Here is a 21334-nt window from a genome sequence, read left to right as displayed (position 1 = left end):
GAATTTAACGTTAGGATTGTAAGTAATAATGTACATTAACACAAAAGGGGCGGGCTTATAATATATTCAGAGTGAGGGGAGAGAGAGGACACAAGAAAGGAAAGAGGAGAGGAGAAAAAAGGATGGAAGAAGATGTAAGTGACGAAACAAGGGGCAGAACAAACTCCACCATGTGCATCTTCTGATTGGAAACCACCAAATTACGTCACCGGAAGTTATATTCTTCACTAGAGCGGGAAGCCCGAGTCCGTACTCCTGTTACAACATGAACAACTGAACTATTCTGCGGCTAAGATAACACGTGAAAACTCCAACTTTTGTATATTTAGGTCGGAGTTCATCCTCACTGCGTTTGGTATAGAAGGTAAACGGGACGAGTCTGTGCTGAATCAACAAACTACTATTAGCTATCCAACATTAAACAGGGCAGCACTAGCTAACTCGCTAGCTAATTGTTGCTAGCAATACTAAAGTTTTCACGATATGTGTAAATACGGTTTTATTATAACTTAGATATATTTACTTACGGTATTGATATCTGGGTTAACTCTGTGTATATATAGCGAGTGTTAAGCATTTTTTTAAATGCAACAGCTAGGCTAAAAGTTATATGTTTACGTTTATATTGAATAGTAAAGCAAAACAAAAACTAATGCACTATAAAAAATATTTGTTTAAAACAATGATATTGACGTGTATTTGTTCTATATAATAATTATGTGTGTCCATCTCTTATTGCGTCTGTGTGTTTGTATGTCTCGGTCCATTTCTGCTGCTTAGTTGGAGTCATGCAGGCTTTCTTGAAAGGAGCGACTTTTCAGACCACCAGGCCTCAGAAAGACAAGACAGCAGCAGGACCCAGTACAGAGAAAAAAGCCAAGGCTATTCCTTGGGTAGAAAAATAGTAAGTGAGAACTGTACATATTGTATCTACAGAATTACAAGCACAGCAAGCCCCATATCTGAGCATGTTGATGTCCATGTATCTATGGCTGCAAATGTAATCCAAATTCAGATCTGGTTCCTTTTAATTTGTTTTTTGGATTCTTTTTTTATGTAAGGACATTTGTCAGTTTCATTGTTTCAAGTAATTTTTTAGAAAAACATAGGCTCCTTTCCAGGTAGTATCTTTTTCAGCCCTGTCTTATCACCTTGGCTTACTTAATTTGAAACATATCATGTGAATGTTAACCTATATTAGTAGTATAATAATGTTAATGTTCGTTTGCAAACTCCAGCAGGCCTAAGTGTGTTGATGAGGTGGCCTTTCAGGAGGAGGTGGTAGCAGTGCTGAAGAAGTCTCTGGAAGGAGCAGATGTAAGTATCTAGCTCTTGAGGTCAAAAGTCTTTGTGTTGTATTCTTTTTACAGCCAGCCCCATATCCTAGGTGCAGTCCAGTTCTAAGCAATTGTAGACAAACAAATCGCAAAATGTTACTGCAACTAAGCCAAAAACATAGCTCCAAATCATGATGATGCAGATCTTTAAAATTGCTATCAAATATATAGTTTTATTTTTAAGTCTCAGTATCCAAAAACATCTGACCATTGTAGTTTCATGTAAAATGTACTCACAGTAGAAACCTGTACTGTACACTGGTTGATCCAGATTCAAAGGGAGCTCTCATGAGTGTTTCACCGATCATGGAATATCACAATAAAAGAGCTACATTGACACAGTATAGAGGTAATGGTATAACAAAGATTTTGAATTTGTTTTGAAAAGGACACAAACATCAGCTAAGCCATGCAGTCTTTCTCTCGCCCTACAGATGAAACTCCTGTTCTGTTCTAATTGCAGCTTCCCAACTTGCTTTTCTATGGTCCTCCTGGAACAGGGAAGACATCCACTATCTTAGCTGCAGCCAGAGAACTTTATGGGTGAGTCAGCTATTTGTGAAGTTCTGCATATAAAGCAGAAATATTAGGGTTTTTTGTGTGTGCGCCTTGTTGATGGGTTTTCCTTTACTATGAATCATGCCATCCTCCGCTGTCTTTCCTCTAGCCCAGTGCTCTACAGACAGAGGGTGCTGGAGCTCAATGCCTCGGATGAACGAGGTATCCAGGTTATCAGAGAGAAGGTCAAGAACTTTGCTCAGCTCACTGTGGCTGGGACTCGCACAGAGTGAGTCAGCAGTTATATACATGGATTATATGCATGGATTTTCCAGATGGTTGTTCCTATAGCAATCATCTGAAGTTTTTCAAGGTGTTAGTGTTCATTGTTAAAATTGTGTGTCACTGTGTTTTGCTGGATATGTAGTGGGAAGCTATGTCCTCCTTTTAAGATCATCATCCTGGATGAAGCAGACTCTATGACAGCACCAGCACAGGCGGCTCTCAGGCGGACCATGGAGAAAGAGTCCCGCACCACCCGATTCTGCCTCATCTGTAACTACATCAGCAGGTTTGCTGACTTTGCGGACTGATCCCAATTAACTACAGTATCCACTGACACACACTCTGGTCTTAGCCCTGTTATATGTTTTTGTGTGTTCTTTAGGATTATTGAGCCTCTGACCTCCAGATGTTCCAAATTTCGCTTTAAGCCTCTGGCCAATCAGATCCAGGAAGAGCGGTTGCTGGAGATATGTGACAAAGAAAACCTTAAGTACACCAAAGAGGTAAAAGAAACAGGATAACAGTGCTGATGTAATGTGGACCTCAAGAAACATTTACTGTGTAGTAAAGAAGTGCAGAAGCATTCTTGTGAAAAGTCTGCATCGATGTGTGATGATTGTCTCTGTTCATGTAGAGTATAGCAGCACTGGTGAGGGTGTCTGATGGAGACCTGAGAAAGGCCATCACCTTCCTCCAAAGTGCAGCACGCCTTAACGTCGACAAGGAGGTCACAGAGTGCACTGTGATTGAAATAGCTGGGGTGAGATGTATTACAGGATGCAGACGCCTGTCCACCTCTAACTTTGCTATACTATATATTCCAGTGACTCTGTCTTTTTCTATTACAGGTTGTCCCTCCCAAGATGATTGACAACTTGCTGCAGATTTGCTTTAAAGGAACATTTGAAAAGCTAGAGGTGACAGTCAGGGTAGGTCTAAAATGTCAGTACTTTGTCCTACATGAGATGTGGTTATTAACGGTTTAGTAGCGGTGGACGATCTGCTTAAATGTTGAATTATGATCCTCTATCTTAATGAATGTGGGGAACAAAATATTTATTAAAGAATGAAATTTGACAGTTTTGCCTAATTTGGGTAAGGTTACAGAAACGGACGTGGGTTTGTAGCCACTAAATCAGACAGATTTCATCAGTCATGTCAAAGTTCTCAAGGACCTACCACATGCAAAAATCCTGCATGTCTTTAATCAAAATAGTTTGAAGGAAAGCTGTTTAGACATGGCTGAGACAGATGGCAAATAAGGCAGTTAATCATTTTGAACAAACATTTTATATTTAAATTTTTTTTTTAATTGCAAAGCTACAGTTTTTAAAATTCATATGTTTCTCTAAACAATTAGAAAAATACATAAACCTTATCTGTTTTTAAACCTGACATACAAGTTTTCAAGTAGATAGACATTCGTGACACCAGGACATTACGCAGGTCATAGCTAAGTTTGTAGGAAATTACATAAGTGAGTAAGGCCAGATTTAAGGTCTTGTTTATAATACTTAAGTGATACAGCAGCCCTCACACAGAGACTGCACTTCAGGCAGACTGTATAGAGAATCCAGACAGCTGAGTGAATAAAAATAAAATGCATTTCAAAAGCTGTAAGTACATTATTTTCCCATATTGTTCAGGCTTCATTGCAAAGTTTGGAACAGGCCTACAGCATTAGAGACAAGAAACATAAATAATAGTAAAGTTTTAGTTCAATTTGTGCATGTTAGATATTGAGAATAATGGGGAATTTCCATTATTTATATAGGTAGAACATGAGGCAAGGATCAGAACAATAGGAACTAGGACTAGAGGTCTCTGGGGGCACCAGGGTCTTCATTTTAATTAATAACGTTTCCATTTTCTTTGTCAACATTTGTTGTTGTTTGCACTTGTGGTACCATTAAGAATATGTTAGTAGGAAGAAAGGATACAAGGTTGAACTTTTGTGTCATTCCCCTAGATGGCAGCAAACACAAATAAAACCGTTATGCTCTCATTACTTTTGCCTTTACCTTATGTGACCATTGGTTTTTATTATCGTTAGTAACATTTTTATTAAAATTACAAATTGTGAAACAGGTCAGGTCTGTTTTACATCCATTTTAACTTACCTCTTATTTTCCATGAATTTGACAATGCCAACATTATAAAATATATATATATATATATATATATATATAAATATATATATATATAAATATAAATATAAATATATAAAATTAACATTATAATCATAAGGGGATGTTGAACAGAGTCTGTATGTTTCTCTTTTTATAAAAAAAAATAAAATAAATGCACCTCATGGCATTCAGCTGTTTTCTGAGATCTCACTGGATTTGTGCTAAATAGGTAGGTAAAGAGTTCTAGAGTGTGATTTGAGCTACCTTTAATCACGAACATTCTGTGGGTCTTCCCTAGTGTCTTTAAGGTAGAGATGTTTGAGTGGGCAGTAGGAAGAAGCAGACAGTACATCATACACAAAATGCATCAAAAACAAATGTGTTTCAGGCCAGAGACAATACTATGGATAGTGAGGATAATAGTTATACTGCTGTAGGTGTTAGGGATGTTGGTGAGCACATGTATTATGCTGACTTTGCTGTTCACGTTGTACATCACATTCTCTCAAATGACGTTTTCTCTGTTAGAACATGGTGGATGAAGGCTACGCAGCTACACAGATTCTGATCCAGCTCCATGAGGCCATTATAGAGGGGGACCTTACTGACAAGCAGAAGTCAGCAATTACAGAGAAGATGGCGGTAAGTGATGAAAGACATCGCTACCTATGGATGAGCATTAGAGATTCTGGTGGAAGTGTCAATAATATGAATAAAAATCAGTGCAGCAGGTGACAGCAGCTAATTTCTTGAACTAATCAGAGCTGTTTGTCCTTGCAGTGACAGATTAAACCTTTTAGTTTCCATTAATTAAAGGAGGTATGCAGTGAGCACACAGTATGCAGATTCAAGTCATTAGCAATAGTGTAAATATGACTACATATGTTTAAAAACTACAGTTATATCAGGTTTATACTAAAGCCCTGTAGTGGGCTTTGGGTGCTCTGGTTTATAGTGCTTGTCTGCTCTGGCTCAGGTTGTGGGGAAGTGCCTCTCAGACGGGGCGGACGAGTATCTGCAGATGTTGAGTCTCTGTTCAGTCATCATGCAGCAGGTTGCCCAGAATAACTAAAGAGACATCAGTGTTTCACTCAGATTTACATTTGGATTGTTCAGAGTTAGAGTTTGAGATATCATGCCTACCAGTGGACACCGGAGGACTGTGGTGGATCTTCAGACTGTTGCACCTATTGTCTCCTTTGCTCTGCAATGAGCCCTTGAGTAATTTAGATACCAGTGAGATGTCATGTAACTACTTGCATACAGACCTGTATACACTTTTGTATTTTGAAAGTAATAAATAATGTTTTGTAAATGTTTTACTGTTTGTGTCTGTGAAATCATTGCTCATATGATTAGGACAAACACAAAATGAGTAATTTCTTAAAATTAAGTGTATTATGTATTACAACCATGTTTATATAGAGATAAATGTTTGTACAAATCAACAATTAGAAATAAACTGGTCAGATTCTGCTTCGGAATCAGTTTACATACAATATCAAAACAACATCTGGGATAATGTTTGTTTGCTAACTGAGAAAAATAAACTTCTCTTGTAAACATTTATGCCTGTAAAGGTAAAGGGCATGTGCTTAAGCCAGTTGCGCTCCAATCTCCTCCCATTTATTCAATATCCTGCATGTAGAACTTGTATACCTGCTGGTTTTGATAGTGAGAGTAGCAACTTAGACTTCATAAGCTGCATTCAAGTCACTGGTACAGCAAGGACTGCTGTTAGTTGCTCACCAAGAGAAGTTAAATACCACTGTGTCTAATGGGATATGCAATGGGACTATAAGTAATGTGGCAGTCTGTAGAGGTAATACTAGGTATTGTGTTCATGTATCTTTATTAAAATGTTGATGTCCTGTGCGCACATCGTTATGGAGATAATTACCTGGGGCGTATCGTTTTGAGTCATCATTAAATTTAATTTTTTTTCTCTTTGATGAAACACCAAATTATTTGGCATTTACTTAAGAGATACATATAAGTCAAATGCAAGTAAAAACAATATCCACAAAGTGTAGATACTTGTGGCATATTTCAATGTGATGATTTGAAAGCCACCATGAAACTAAACCTGCTGGATGCTGAAATTAATCATCACATTGTGATTTTTCCTTCAGGCAGTTTTCTTCCTGTCAATTACCAACAACTGCTAAATTTTTATTTTTATTTTTTGTCCTTTCGGCTAATCCCGTGAGTTCAGGGTCGCCACAGCAGAGCATTGTCCACATGTTGATTTGGCACAGTTTTTATGCCAGATGCCCTTCCTGACGCAACCCTCCCCAATTTCTACCGGGCTTGGACCGGCACTGCACAGCTAGGGAGGGGAAAGGGCTGTTAGGGGTTCAGTGTCTTGCCCAGAGACACTTCGACATATAGCCGGGAGTGGAGATCGAACCACAGAGCTACAGCCACCTCTTCAACTACTGCCAAATATGGCTTGCAAAAAATATCCTTAAATATACAAATAGCAAAGAGGCTCTTCAGATGTCAAAATAACTAATTTATATTGTGTCCAAAAACAGTCCAAATAAAAGTAAATCAAAACGAATGTTTTGGTCAAAACACTGTTGTTAGCACAATGCTATCATTGTATCAGATGCTATCAGCAAAAGCTAATCAGGAGGAAGAGCTCAGATGTAATAATATCCATTCAGATAGATCGAGATGCCTTTATTGTCACTGCATACAATATACAATGAAATTTTAAATTTACATTCTGATCAAAATCATTTTTGTTTCATGACTTTGAGTTTTTCAATATAGCATTAGCATGAGATTAGCACATTTACCTATGAATACCTAAACACAAAAAATGCAGTGTAGGGCCACCCAAAATGGAAGAAAGCCTCGAAGAACATTTAGGAGAAGTAATGCTAATCTGATTTAAATACTGGAGTTAAATCAGTGTGAACCTTAACTAATTTGCGATTTTACAGGTTTGGTCCAACATGGACAAAAATGGTTTACTCTAGTTCATTCAAATCTCATACAATAAAAGTAGATTAATCTTTTAAAACAGTTTGTGGTGCTGCTGAATTGTATTGAGGCTAAATAACAGAAACATTACAGTTCAACAACAGCACAAACTTAAGGCCTTAAGTTAGATTCTACTTAAGGTCTTAAGGTCTTGATCACCATTAGTCACAGCTTGTGCCTCTCATACATTGCTATACATTTTAAAAGATGCCTTCACAGATTTTGAACTTGCTTCTTATAGTTCTATTTTGGGTAGTACATGTACATAAATGACATTAAACTAACCATTGACATCTCTATATCAAAATACTACTACTGAAAAATACCTCCAGATGATATCACTTGGAGGAACCTTCACTTCAGACTATAATTCTTGTTGCTCACACTATGGAGTGTGTAATAATGGGCATATTGCTTTTCCAGAGCTCCCCCCAGATGATATCACTGAACTAATGATAAGAATCTCCTCTGGGTGATGTCATGTGGAGGGAGTTTTCAGCTAGAATTGGAGAAATAATTTCATATAGAGATGTCAGAGAAAAGTTTAAAAGCATTAATGTACATTTACACTCTTAACTAATGCCATAGAAAGCAAGTTAAAAATTGGTGAAGTCACCCCTTAAGGCAACAGTAATGACCTACTGATGAGCCTGGAGATCAATTCTTGGTGACCTTTTCTTAAACTACACCACTGTTTTACAACACTTAATCAAGTACTGAAGGCATTTCCTGAATCCACATAGACCTTTTGCACCTTTTGAAATTGGCTCATTTTGAGAATCAATCACCAAGAGAATCACCTGTGGTCAAAGTTGGAAGTGCATGGTAACACTTTGTGAGTGTCATGGTGTTTGTACTAAAAAATACAGTGATGATGACATTGACCAAGTTAAAAATGTTGTCTTCCCTACTCATCCAACTACATGTAGAATGTGTTACTACTTAATTTACAGGCAACTAACCTGATAATGTGCGTCACCAAAGTTATTGGTCTGTACAAACCTTTTTGCCTACCAGCCTAATCTATGTTAAGATTTAAATTTCAGAAATGGAAATGTTAATAATATTGAAAGTTAATGACGTACTTAACCTGTATGTTGGATTGATTAAGAAAATTGTACATGTTTGTGCCAAGTAAAAGATGTGGATGCAAGCACTTGTAGCTTTTTTCATTGACAAACTGTGGCAGCCCACCCTCCACCAAAAGCTGACTTGCAGACACAATGTCTCATTAAAAAAAATAATAAAAAAATAGAAATTTCTTCCACCACAGTTCAATGAGTTTCTCTGGTCTCCTGCACCACCACCTTTTGGTAGGTGGGGGTTGTAGAGGAACCCACCACATTACTCTGAAAACCATGGAGTGTGCTGCCCATATTGTAGAGAACGTTTTGAGATCCAGAGAGGCTACTCAACTGGGACAATCCTCTTGGTTCCTGGAGCAGCTGACCTCCATTGCTTGCTGAACTTTCGACCACCAGGACTCTCTGAGATCCTGAAAGCCCTCCTGCCTGCAGAGTACCCCCTTGTAAAAGGCCAGTCTGGCTCCCTTTAAGTGTTTTTAATGACCCTGCAGGTACCTTACCCTCCATGACTAGCATTGTCTGGGACCCAGACAGCTTTCCACTGTGAATCAGGTTGGAACCAGCCCCCTGGACCCCGCTGTGCTCCACCAGCACCATACCGGGTCCCTGGGCTTGTCCACTGGATATCACCGTCTGGCCCTGAAGCATCATACCTTGAGCAGGTGTTGTCTGGGTGCCGTTAACTAGTACCATGCCCTGCAGGTTGGCAGCTGGAGCTTCAGCCAGCAGCACAGTGTTCTGAACCTGTGGCTGGACTACATAGTGCACGGGCTGCAGCATCGGGGTGGTGGTGTAGTAGACAGGTTGCTGTTGTACCAAGAGCATTTGGCTTTGATTTCCCATCCCTTGCTTGACCGTAGTTACCCCTCCCTTTGCTGTGGCCGTGCTTTCATTCACCACCTGGGAACGCTCAGGTGTCTTCCTGACCAAATTCTGTTTTGTTTCGGTGACACTCTGCTGCAGCTTGGGTGGAGGGGGCAACTGAGGGGGACTGACAACACTTGATACTGATGTCTGAGTGTTGATGGATAAGCTGGGCATGGGTGTGGACACTTGTTTGACTTCAGTTGGGATGGTCTTTCCTCCACACACCTCTGCAAGGGTCTTGAACTTTGGTCCGAGGTCATCAAGGAACTGCAGGTCATTCTCAGACTCCAGGAGACTGCAGCATCCCACTGAGCCAACAGGAGAGCCCTGGCCCTCATAGTCATACACCAACAGACTGTCCTTCACTGTTAGGTTCTCATTTCCACTCATTGCCTTCTGTTGGCAAAACACATAAAGCAAACAATTTCAGGGTTTCTATTTGGTCTACTGAGGTCATTTGTAGATAGTCAGAGTAAAATGTCTGTTTTAATAATACTTTTTATGAAAGTAGTAGGTAATCACCCAAGGTAAAACAACTTGTCAAATTGAAAATCATATAGTAATAATCTCATTATGAGTCATTTTAAAACACCAGGCTGATGCGTACGTTCACATAACATCAGACTTACAGTAGACAATAAAGTTTTTCAAGTTTGTCTTTATAAGCCCTTGGTTTGTCCTTTAAAACCCATCACAACCATGCCTGATAAAACAGCTGACGGCACCATATCCAAACAGGTGGAAGATTTTAATGACCACTGCCTCACCCTGACCCGTAACAACCAGAGTATGTGCACCACAGATGATCATTATTGTGTACAGGATAATAAAAGCTTACAGTCGGATACAGAAAGCTTTTAAGTTAGAATAAATAAATTATTTCTCACCTCATTGTAGTAATGTCTGAAGAAGTGGTCTGGTAGAGCCATGCTGTCAAAAATCCCTTCACCTTCTCTTGACTCTACACCCTCAAACTCCCGGTAGAAGCCACTACCTCTCCTCTGGCTCATCGTTCCCCACATTCCTTCTCCATGGTCACTTGCAGCACCTTGATAGACTCCTCTGTTCATACCATCCATTGAAGTGACTGACTTACGGAAATCCAAACTTTCCATGGGCACCATTACTGAAGTTCTCCTATTTATGCCCATTCCTGTATTGACTGTATATGCATCCCCTTGTGTTGGCATGGTCAGCAGTGGCACCTCCTATAATAGGCCAAGCATCCAAACTTTAAAACAGATTCAACAGTTTTGTCAGCTGCCTAGTGGTTATAAATCACCAAATGCAACAAAATGGTTTAAAGCAGATATAATCTTAATAGCAAGTGACCAGTGAGTAAGCTACTATTCCTTTCATTATTCCTGTCCTCAACAGTGTTACCGTGTTCTCTCCCTGGCCCTCAGTGCGGTAGTTGATGAGGTGTGATTTGGTGTCAAAAGGCATGTCAGTGAATTTCCCTGTCAGACCAGCACCATCTCCACATAGACAGAAGAGCAGCAGCAGAGGAATAACTGCGAAAACATAAAAATCTTAATTGTTCTCAAAAGTCAAACTTGGTGAGGAGACTGCAGTGATCATCAACAGTGTAGTTTAATTTTATTTTGAACAACCATGTATAGGGCAAGGGTGTTACAATTGTAATTGGCAGCAAGGGTAGGGCAAATTGTTGAGGCTACATAGCCCCTCAAATTGAAGCTTTCAGGTATAGACTAAATGTTTTGCCTATTTTAAGAGAGACATTTGTTTGGGTCCAACCCATTTGTACCTCAATGCCCCTACATCTTAGCCTTAACCCTCTATTTTGCACGGTATATATAGGGTTGTCCTAATTCTGTTTGGTAACTAGGGGTAAAGAAAAGTGGTAAGGCAACATAACTCCTCAGAGGGTTGTTGGGATATTGAAATATTTAAATGTAACACCCTTCACCTCTATAACCATTATGTCACATTTAAAAGGAAATGTTTACTGCCTACATTCTAGTTTTAATTGCTAACCATTTATTAGAATTAGCATGATGATGATATACTTACATAGTAAGAGCAGCAGGCCCAGCAATAGCAGCCCAATGCCTGCAGGTCCTAACTCAGATTTTTTGTTGACACCTCGTTGCCCACACATCACTCCCTTCTCACAGGTGCAAACTTGAACCTTGACTTTCTGTGGTTCTGGACAGGATTCACCCTGCTCATCTTTCACAACGAATTCCACCTCATAGTAACCAGGCCACAGAGGCTCGTGGGCCCTCAAGATCGCTGCAGTGTCTGCAGGCAAGACAAGTAGAATATCAGTACGCTTTGTTGTAAGGTTAACAGTAACACACTGACAGCTGTAAATACATTTTTAAATATGTTAGCCTTTAAAGCCAGTATTCATGTCAAAAGATGTTTTGTTCTATAACTGGGATTTACATTGATAAGCAGGCTATGCTGCTGTAAATACATACTAACTGAACCCTCAGCCCTGGATTTCTGTCATAGCACCATGAACCACCAATCTGGTATGAAGAAAAACTAGTTCTGACAAAGTATAATTAAAATACAGCCCTAAAATAAGTTCTGCATTGTCAATACTGTGGTATCTTCTATCTTCTAACACTGATTTGCTTATCTGAACAGCCAATCACAGTGATCTCTCAAAGATGCAGATTATAGTTACTTGTTTAGCAAATTACTTTACCCAAACCCACTTTCTAGCAAGTAGTAGGCAATAGGGAAATCTGTAGGGTATAGCGTCTTGCCCAGAGACACTTCAGTAGTAGCCAGGAAGACCAGGAGTCAAACCACTGACTCTGTGGTTCATGAATGTGCTCAACCAGCTGAGCTACAGCCCCCATTCAACATGTGGAATTGACTGAAAGGCTGCCACCAGGCATCTGACAAGCATGGACAGTATGGGCTACCTCAAGGACTAGGATTGAGGGATGTTCTCCAACAGCCTGACACTAACTAAAGACTGACAGTCGGCTCAGTGTCTTTTGGCCATTAGATATACTGTACTTGTTGATTTATTTATTCCAAATAATTCTACTTATCTGTGCGTACTTCATCTTAAGCTGCTTAATACATGCACGTGATAGTGGTTTGCTCCTCACCATTGAGATGTTCCACTTGCCATTTGCCCTGAGTCCCCTCTGGGACAATGACAAAGTCAAAGGGTGGTCCATTGGGGTATGCATCCTCATCTACAGCATTCACAATAACTGCATCATCCGTGGTGCACATATTCTGCACGTTACTGCTCAGGGTGGGGCAGTGGTCATTAAAATCTTCCACCTGGATAGCTATGGTGCCAGTGGCTGTTTTATCTGGCATGTCTGTGATGGAAAAAACCAAAATAGGAGAAGAACATTAAGCATTTTTATTGACTTTCTTTACAGAAGACTTTATTCCTACTGCAGTTTGACAGCAGGTATACAGGACTGGTTGCTCTGACAGATCCTTTCAGCGTCCATCAGTATGGCTGGGAAGTGGCTTTGAACTGGTGGAGTTTAACTTTTGATTCTTTTTTGTCTGATTCCTTAATAATCAAGTCTAAAAAGAGATCTGGTACCTCTTCTGTTTCACAATTATTGAGACCACTGTGTGCACGCAGGTACTTACATTTGTAAAATATATATATATGTACAGTATCTATTCCATTGTCCTGCACTGTGTATCACAATTTCACTGGGTTCAGTTTTTTTGGTTTGATTTTTGTCCTGACAATTGGTGTTAATTGTGGGAGATTATATAAATATGTGATTGTATTTTACACCTACAGCTGTAGCAGATATTTAATGGAAGCATGTACCATCTGAAATGCAGATCACTTTAGCAATATATGTCCCGTTGACCAGGTATTTAGATTCTCTGTCAGGCTTCTTGTTTAGTCGGATCTCAGCTGTCTTTGGGTCGATGGTTAGCCAGTTATCAGGGTCTGAGCCTTTGGCATACCTACAGCAAAAATACAGTGTCAGTTACAATTAACAAAGCTGATATTGTAGTTTTAACTGTAAATGCTTCTGTTTACACCAACCTGACATTCTCAGCTGGTTTCCCAGTGTCTCCATCCATTGCAGGGTAGTAACCAATAACATCTTTAATATTGACTGTATGGTCCCCCTCTGATACAGGAAAAGCTTTGACTTTGGGGTCAAAACGTGGCCCCTCCGGCTGGTTCATCACATTGATTTTGATCGGATAGGTTTTACTTCCGGTCAGACTCTGCCATGATGAACTTCCACTAGTAGCACCAGTAGCTGCTCCACCTCCTCCTCCTATTCCTGAGGATCCTCCACCTCCTCCTCCCGCTCCTCCTCCCGCTCCTCCTCCCGCTCCTCCTCCCGCTCCTCCTCCTGCTCCTCCTCCCCCTCCTCCTCCACCTCCTCCTCCCCCTCCTCCAAAACCTATACTCCCTCCTGTGCTTGTCCAGTGTCCATTAAATGGTGGAGCCTTGTTTCTCACAGTTATGCCCAGGTCAAGGTTCTTCACATCCTCATAATCCACAGCCTTAGAAATGACAAACAGAAACAAAGAAAAATATTATAATTTGTACAAATACCCTTTGTCAAGGTAGGCTCATGAGGGCTGAGTTACTGCTTATTCAAGTCATGCCCTTGTCACACCTCTGACTGATGTCAAAGTTCCTTTTTTTTTCAGTTTTTTTGTGAATGGAGCATGATCACTGTATATATACCACAATACAACCAACAAATAACTTAATTTAAAATAGACCTGCAGTACCTTGTCGAGCATTAGGATGCCCTCGTGGGTGACGGGGTCTGTTCTAATGCTAAAGTACCCTGCTTCATTGCCTTTGGCAATATCATATACTACATCCCAGTTGTCGGTGTTCTTCAGGTCCAAGTCAGTTGCTTTGAGTCTCATCACCTCCACACCCTGTGTGTTCTCCATAATGCTCCCTTCATACTGAAATAAAAAATGGTACTGGGGTTCAGTTCAGTGTTTGTTTTAATGACATTTGTTGATCACATATAACATCTGCACATCCAATTTTTGCATATGTTAATTTCTATTCTTGACTCTGAAAATCTTCATGGGAGCCATCAATATATAGTTTAACATGTTGATATTGAGGAATGGGAAAGTAAAAATTACCTGCTCTTTCTCCAGAATGGGAGGGTTGTCATTCACATCTAGGATATTAATGATAACAGTTGCTGTTGCAGTGTTTCCTCCAACTTCGCCATTAAGGTCCTGAGCTTTCACTGTTAGAGTGTACTGATCTAAAGTCTGATATTAGAAAAAAGGAATATATCTTCATTTGGGCTATAATAAGAAAAGGCTATGTATACTTTTTCTTTTATTAACAGGTTTGAAACCAGATGGCATGTCACATCCCCCCTACCTGTCTATTAGTGTCTCACTTTTAGAAGGATGTAGCTCTGAATCTGTCTCAAACCACCCCTAACCATACCCACAAACATCCACTTGCATTTTAAAGAATTTAGCATCCTTATAAATATATCATGTCAGCTAAGGTAACAGCTGTTACACATGGCTACACATTGCAAAATATATTATTCACTTGTGCCTAAACCCTGGATTCTCATTCATGGACATTGTATAGGTGGAAGTGATGGCACTGAACACCACCAGCATCTGGAAATCTAGAAATAATCCTTAGATTTTTTTGTGGGCACTGCTTTGATGAATTCAGTAATTGCTCTAAAATAAAGTTTTGTAAAACCAGAGTCAACAAATATACAAGCATATACTGAAATGCTGTTTGTTTGAGGTTTTGGCACATCTAATGCATTTACTAGCTACTTTTTTATAAATGATTCTAGCAAACTTTGTTTTCAGATTTACAGTACAGTACAGAGTGGGTACACTGCAACATGACTTTAAAGTGGACTTCAGTCAAGATGAAATACAACATAAAGCTTGTAGCAGGCATGACTAAGAGGCATATAATTCAGCTGAATATCCAGCATGTTTCCCCAATGTTGCCTTAACTCAATTTTTTATTATTTTTTTTATCTACCTGCTGCTGCTGCAAACACTTTAGCAATACATTCTCAGAAATGTTCTTGCTTTGCATGCGAAAATAGGTACATAACATGTGTGCACCAGCCCATTTAGATTTTTAGCACAATACGAATGATAGTAAAAACCATTCTAAATCCTGCAGTTCATAATCTGCATATGGCCACAACCTAATTTCTCTATAAGGGTATGTACTGTACGTTTGCACCAAGGGGTTTATAACAGAGAAGAACGTGAAGTTGCAAGAGAGAAACTCATAAAGGGAAAAAGTAAAATAATTTTACCGCTGAAGAAGGTTAATTATAGGCATCTAAATTGGAAGCTAAAACAGGCACACTTTTCCAAAGATTTTCCTGGGAAGTGACAGTTCCAATAAAAATCACGTGTGGGCTTGCCTTGAAGGAGCAGTGAATGATGTCTTTTGACAGATAGCAACTGACAGGTCAAAAAAAAGTTTGAAATCATCAGATGATGGAAATAAAAAGCAGTCCAGAAGAAAATAAGGGAACATGTGTCAGTTCTCTAATATAAATGGTCTGCACTTATATAGCACTTTTCTACCTATTGGCACTCAAACCACTTTACACTGCTTCTTATTTACCCATTCACACTCACAATCACACACACACTCACACACCGGTGGGGGAGCTACTTTGCAGCTGGCCAACACTCACCGGGAGCAACTAAGTTGGGGTTCAGTGTCTTGCTCAAGGACACTTCGACATGTGACCGGAGGAGCCGGGGATTGAACCAACAACTGTGAGATTGGTGGACGACCGCTCTACCTTCCTGCGCCAAAGTCGCCCCAATAATATAAGCTGCATTAAATTCCATGGAACTGTATGATTTCCTATCAATTTGCGACATGCACGCATCTCCTTTGATTTATGCAATGAAAACACTGTATCATTTGACAAATTTAGAAATAAATTTTAAAAACAATACCTCTCTGTCTAGGGTAGATTTCTTGACATAGATTGTTCCATCACGGTTCATGTAGAACATGTCATGAGGTGGATTCTGATTTATGATGCTATAGGCAATCTGAGAGTTCTTATGCCCTGGTTCATCAGCATCAGTTGCAAAGACTTTCATAACTGAAGTGTCTGTAATAAAAATGAAACAGTGATCAAACTTCCTTAGAAAAAGGTTTCCTGAAAAACCTTCCCCGTTGAACTGAGATTAGTGCACATTACTCATAAAGCCAAGATCTGTACACAAATCGGAAGCACTAACCAACAGAACTGCACTCCTCCACCTGCCCAGGACTGATGTCTCCAAACACTGGAGGATTGTCGTTCTTATCTAAAACCTTGAATCGAATGTCGATGTTTTGCTCTGCCAGGTCGCCATTATTGTATCGTGCAACACCTGACAGCTGAAACAGCAGAAAATCACATTTCAAAGTTGTCATCTGAATTCTCTGTCTTAGTGAGTATATTGACAGGAAAACTAGAGGCTGACTTTAATGCATAGTAAGTGGTTTCCAAATCTTTCAATATTAAACGTGAAAGCTTTGGCTACTGAATCATAAGAAGGGTAATGTGACATCAAAATAAAAAAGAGCAACAAATCAGAATAAATTCTGTCATGGATCACTCACATTGTACGTGTCAATTATCTCCCTGTCAAGTGTTTGGGTCACACGAATGAATCCAGTTCTAGGGTCCACTACAAACACATGAAAGGGATACGCATTTGCACCAATGCCTTCGAGAAGATAGTAAATGTTGCCAGTGTTATCATCAAAATCGGAATGAATCTAAAACAGAGAACATGAGATGGTTCAAATATTACACTTTTAGTTTGCCAGAAGGAAGGAAACTAAAACATTTGTGGCAGAAAAACAAGTGAAGTTCATTAGAGGAGGGGGACCACAAACAATCTGGAAACCTAATGAATACAGTCATTCATGCATTGCAGATTTGGTCATTTTGGTCTATTTATAATTTGATATATACTGCAGGATAGTAGTATGACTTCTGGGTAAGTTTGGAAATAACATGCACAAAACCGGGGACACAAAGTTTATGTAATCATAGCCATTCAAGTCGATTACAGGCTTTATTATGTTGCCAACTTACCTTGGCAACATACTCCATATGCGTCCAGTCTTCATTTTCAGGAATTTGTTTTGGCGGAGGAATCCATTCTCTTCTTTTTCTAACCAGATTGTCTTCAGAGTTGGCCCTTGCCATATCAACAGCCTGGAGCTGTAACACAACACATATCATTACTTCACAATAACATTCAGCTTGCTGATTAATCCAGTCTGTACATGTAAGGCTGCTTCTGCAGCTATAGCACTCAAGGCTTCCTGGTGGCCCTCTGCTGCTTCATAAACTGAAAAAAAGGCTGAAATACTTTTTTTTTTTTAACACCTCCATTACCCAGTTAAGCTGCATATCATAATAAAATGGCATGTGTGACTTAGGTCGTGGGTTTGAATCCCACCCCACCAAGTGTGGCCCCGCCCAGCCACCAAGGGCTGCCTTGGTGCCCTTCCCGAGTTAGGATATACTGGGAAGGTTGCAGCAGGGAAGAGCATGAAATAGGACAAATATTTACATTTTCTCCCAGATGTGATTTTTTTTAATCTGACTGTTAAATGAGAGCAGGTATGGTGACAAAACTAAAGACCCTTTTGAAGACACATAATTCTATATCATATGCTTGTCATGTAGTAGCCATCTCTTCATATCCCATGAGTATAAAATCCCTGTATTCAAAGTCTGCGCAAACACACACACGCACTCACACACACAATAAAAATGTGTGTAAGCTGTGTAACAGCATCCACGTCAGGTACTGTGAGTGCCTGATTGAGTGTGGAGAGGCCAGGCCAACACACCCAACCACTCCTTGGGGATTCAACTATTCAGTCAATGCTTGGGCATGTCAGGAAAAGAACAAGAAAAGGGAGTTGCCTCAAATTTTGCATAGAAAATGAGAAACGAGAAAGTCTGACTCACCAGCACATGCATGAAAAGGTGCTGAGCACAAAATGTTCTTAGTTCTTAATTAGTGTGAGAAAATATCTCTGAGGATGTTGCTATTGTTCCCTCAATTAAATAGATAATATATAGGGTAATTAATATTTTATTTTAGCTTAAGAGAGTACACGAGATATACAGTTGGGGGTAAAAGTTTGCATACCCTTATTTTGAAAAGGGAAAAAGATTTTTTTCATCAATATAATATCTATCAATAGAATATATAATACACATTGACCTAGTACAAATGTTCCTTAATTAAAAATTAAAGGTAGTTTTTATTTATTCAAGCACATTTTTGCAATATTATAGTTTTTATTATTTTACTATAACTTTTGTAAGCAACGTTTTATTTTTACGTCTATAGATGGAATAACATTTGTACTCGCTAAATGTGGATAGTTATTATGTTAGGTTTAGGGTTAAGTTTGGATGCCCTTACAAAAAGTATTTTTAAAGCAAAAATTCATGTATGCAATTATTTTAGATAAATTAATGCAAGGTATGTATTTAATTATATTAGTTTTTTAACGGCTTGACAGCACAAGTTTTTTTATTATGTTCTTCACAAAAACTAAGCTAAGGACAATAATTCCTTTAATAACGCTTTTAAACTTTAGTAAACACTGCAGAGAGGGGAAAGCAGCGCTCAACCAAAATAAAAAAAAGCTCCAGGATGTCATCAACTAGGGTTCTTAAATGAAAAGTCCAACCTATATTGTCATAGAACTAAGTTTTCATCTCCACACCATTAAAGGCTGTTTGTTTGATATAGATATAAAGAAAGCCTACTATTTTCTTCATACTTTGTCTATATTTTGTATAGTACACATTTAAAAGGGTCTTCCAGACCTGAACATGAAATAAAGTTTAAAGAAATGACGGAAACTGTAAAGTCAAAACAAAGTTAGCGTCAAGACCACTGATGCACTGTGGGAACAGGAAGGTGCTGAGGCAAAACAGTTTATTGTGCAATCCAATATTTACGTTTCACAATATTTATTCAATCCAGTAGTAAACAAACAGTCCCTCCTCTTGTGCATGCTGGTCCTGTACCTGGCTACCTACATACAAACCCAGGTACCCACAGAATTTCCCAATTACTACAAATAAACCCAAGTATTCAAGGTAAGCAACAAAGAAATCTTAACCTAGAGGGAAAAAAGGGTAGGTAGAAGAATAAGGAGACATGTCCAGTACTCACATCAAAGAGCAACAGCACAAAGACTGGCCAATAAACCAGAATCATGATTGAAGAAAAGTCCGTATGCGGTGTCTGTAAGGTAAAGCGATTGAGTCCTGATGTCAACAACAAGAGTTCCTGATTGACTGTGAGTTAATAGATGCAAGGAGGAGGTTTATGACAGACAAGGGAGTGTTCCACCACTCCCCTGCATCCTGAAAATAAAGGGAGAAAAAAAAAGTGAGATGGCTGCTGTTAGGCTAAAATATTTGAACACAACAGGAACTTTCATAGCTATGGCATAGCTTCAGGTGTGCCAGGTTCTGCCAGTGCCACCCAGAGATCAGGTGACACAAAAACCACACCTGTCTGATGTTCAAATGATTTCAGGTCACAAGCCAGAACATACAATGGACACAATTTTAAACTAATAAACTAAGCATATATGCCTCCTTTTTCTTTGGCTTTGTAAAACAGCTGTGACCATCAGAAAGTGGCAGCAGCTGCACAACAAGTAGAAGTGAAACAGGACACTTTCATATTATCAATGACTTCATCTAAAACAAATCTCTTTGGTTAAGTTGACTGACAGGTTGTATTTATCATCCTGCATAATCAGTGAGTCAGTGTCTCGTTTATGTCTCAAATAGACCTACACAGGCTAAAGCACAAATCAATACTCTAGATTTGTTAGAATAGTTTAGAAATGTAGAGCCTGTTACTTTTTACAGATTTGACACGCATTTTACATCCTGTCAGATTGATATCTCTTTAAGCCTTCTCTAGACATCTAGATACTGGGTGAAAGTTGTTTTTCCAGAAAGGTAAGAGTACAATGGGTAGTGACATAAAACTATAATTGTACCTATCCCATTTAGTGTTCTGATGGTGTCACACCCTTGTAACATGAGTAACTCTGAATTCCGTCTGAGCGAACAATGTTTTGTTTGTGAAACCTTTGCTTCTTTTGCCCTGCAGACAACAAGCGTTGCCATAGAGACATCAGTCTGTGCTGTCAGGGAGGATAGGGCCTTCAGAAGATGTAATGTTTGTTCCATTGGAGTAGGATCTTGTTGTCCTTTTTTGTGATGAGATGTGCCTGCAGCACAGTTCTATAAGCCATGTTACAAAAGTAATAGACTTCCTGTTCCTATTCTACTGGACTGCTGCAGACCTCATGTCTGTGTGTCTGTATATTCAATATCCCATGTGTCTTTTGAAAAGAAAGAATGAATGATAACTGAACTTCACAGCGCAAAAGTGCCTTGTTATGTTGAGGGAACTAGATTTTAACCTATCAACAGGTTTGATAACTGTTTTGTTTATCAAGGTAGGAATGGTTGATTGTACAAAATTGTACTGTTTTAGATTTGTTTATTTGGTTCAAGGCAAAATTAGGTTATATGCACATACACATATATACCTGTACACACAAACACACACACACACACGCACACACTATGAGTGTATATGTACCCTATATTGTCACTGTATGATGCTTACAATAAAAAGGATGTTAGGTAGAAATTTGACCTGCCCTTCTCCCTAACATCCTCAATTCTTAAAGATTTGCATGCAAGTTATTTTTGATTTATCTTGCATATTTCTGCTGTATTTATGATAAATTATGTAACAAATATACACAAGTGTCCACTGATATGTTTGTATGATTGTTATTCTGGGTTGACTTTAGGACACGCCATATCTCCCTTGTACTGTCTCTTTGTCTGTATCCTGCCTCTAAGTGTGAGAACTGTGAATAGAAACCCCAAATCTACAGTCAGTGACATACTGTATGTACAATCTGAACATGAATTCCAAACAATAAATTACTTCAACTGAAAATAAATGTGGGTGGTACCCTCTCATTTCCCCTTAGTTGATCATATTTTAGAAAGAAACATCTCTGATTTAAAGAGTTAACCAGCAATTTGTCAACATAGAGCTCTGTAAAAATGTGTATAGATGAAAGAGT

At 39.1% G+C, this 21334-nt stretch overlaps 2 protein-coding genes across 2 annotated transcripts; one reads left to right on the top strand and one right to left on the bottom strand.

Annotated features, from left to right (window-relative positions):
• Positions 1-205: 205 nt before the first annotated feature.
• rfc4 (replication factor C (activator 1) 4) lies at positions 206-5569 on the top strand. The gene is made up of 11 exons (XM_067512802.1): positions 206-364; positions 781-904; positions 1239-1317; positions 1801-1880; positions 2005-2124; positions 2263-2406; positions 2503-2623; positions 2755-2880; positions 2969-3049; positions 4778-4891; positions 5226-5569. The coding sequence occupies exons 2-11, from the start codon at positions 789-791 to the stop codon at positions 5319-5321; spliced, it is 1077 nt and encodes a 358-aa protein (XP_067368903.1). The 5' UTR covers positions 206-364; positions 781-788; the 3' UTR covers positions 5322-5569.
• A 1350-nt stretch (positions 5570-6919) lies between these two features.
• Positions 6920-19549, bottom strand: LOC137131478 (desmoglein-2.1-like). Its single transcript, XM_067512800.1, has 14 exons — positions 19381-19549; positions 17268-17396; positions 16787-16945; positions 16420-16561; positions 16129-16289; positions 14293-14427; positions 13918-14103; positions 13211-13683; positions 12986-13128; positions 12288-12509; positions 11227-11457; positions 10576-10706; positions 10080-10400; positions 6920-9588 (listed from the first exon to the last, which is right to left on the bottom strand). The coding sequence occupies exons 1-14, from the start codon at positions 19423-19425 to the stop codon at positions 8515-8517; spliced, it is 3552 nt and encodes a 1183-aa protein (XP_067368901.1). The 5' UTR covers positions 19426-19549; the 3' UTR covers positions 6920-8514.
• Between the last annotated feature and the right edge of the window lie 1785 nt (positions 19550-21334).

The sequence above is a fragment of the Channa argus genome, chromosome 8, assembly GCF_033026475.1.
Source record: "Channa argus isolate prfri chromosome 8, Channa argus male v1.0, whole genome shotgun sequence".
NCBI classification, from domain to species: Eukaryota; Metazoa; Chordata; class Actinopteri; order Anabantiformes; family Channidae; genus Channa; species Channa argus.
This window is presented reverse-complemented; position numbering and strand designations above follow the sequence as displayed.

Excerpts from the sequence above, each read along its gene's own strand:
- rfc4 (XM_067512802.1), top strand. The coding sequence starts at position 789 with ATGCAGGCTTTCTTGAAAGGAGCGACTTTTCAGACCACCAGGCCTCAG. Across the intron at positions 1,318-1,800 it reads AGTCTCTGGAAGGAGCAGAT|CTTCCCAACTTGCTTTTCTA; the intron begins GTAAGTATCTAG and ends TTCTAATTGCAG. Across the intron at positions 2,407-2,502 it reads ATCTGTAACTACATCAGCAG|GATTATTGAGCCTCTGACCT; the intron begins GTTTGCTGACTT and ends TGTGTTCTTTAG.
- LOC137131478 (XM_067512800.1), bottom strand. The coding sequence starts at position 19,425 with ATGATTCTGGTTTATTGGCCAGTCTTTGTGCTGTTGCTCTTTGAT. Across the intron at positions 16,946-17,267 it reads ATATGGAGTATGTTGCCAAG|ATTCATTCCGATTTTGATGA; the intron begins GTAAGTTGGCAA and ends TCTCTGTTTTAG. Across the intron at positions 14,104-14,292 it reads CCATTCTGGAGAAAGAGCAG|TATGAAGGGAGCATTATGGA; the intron begins GTAATTTTTACT and ends TTTTTATTTCAG.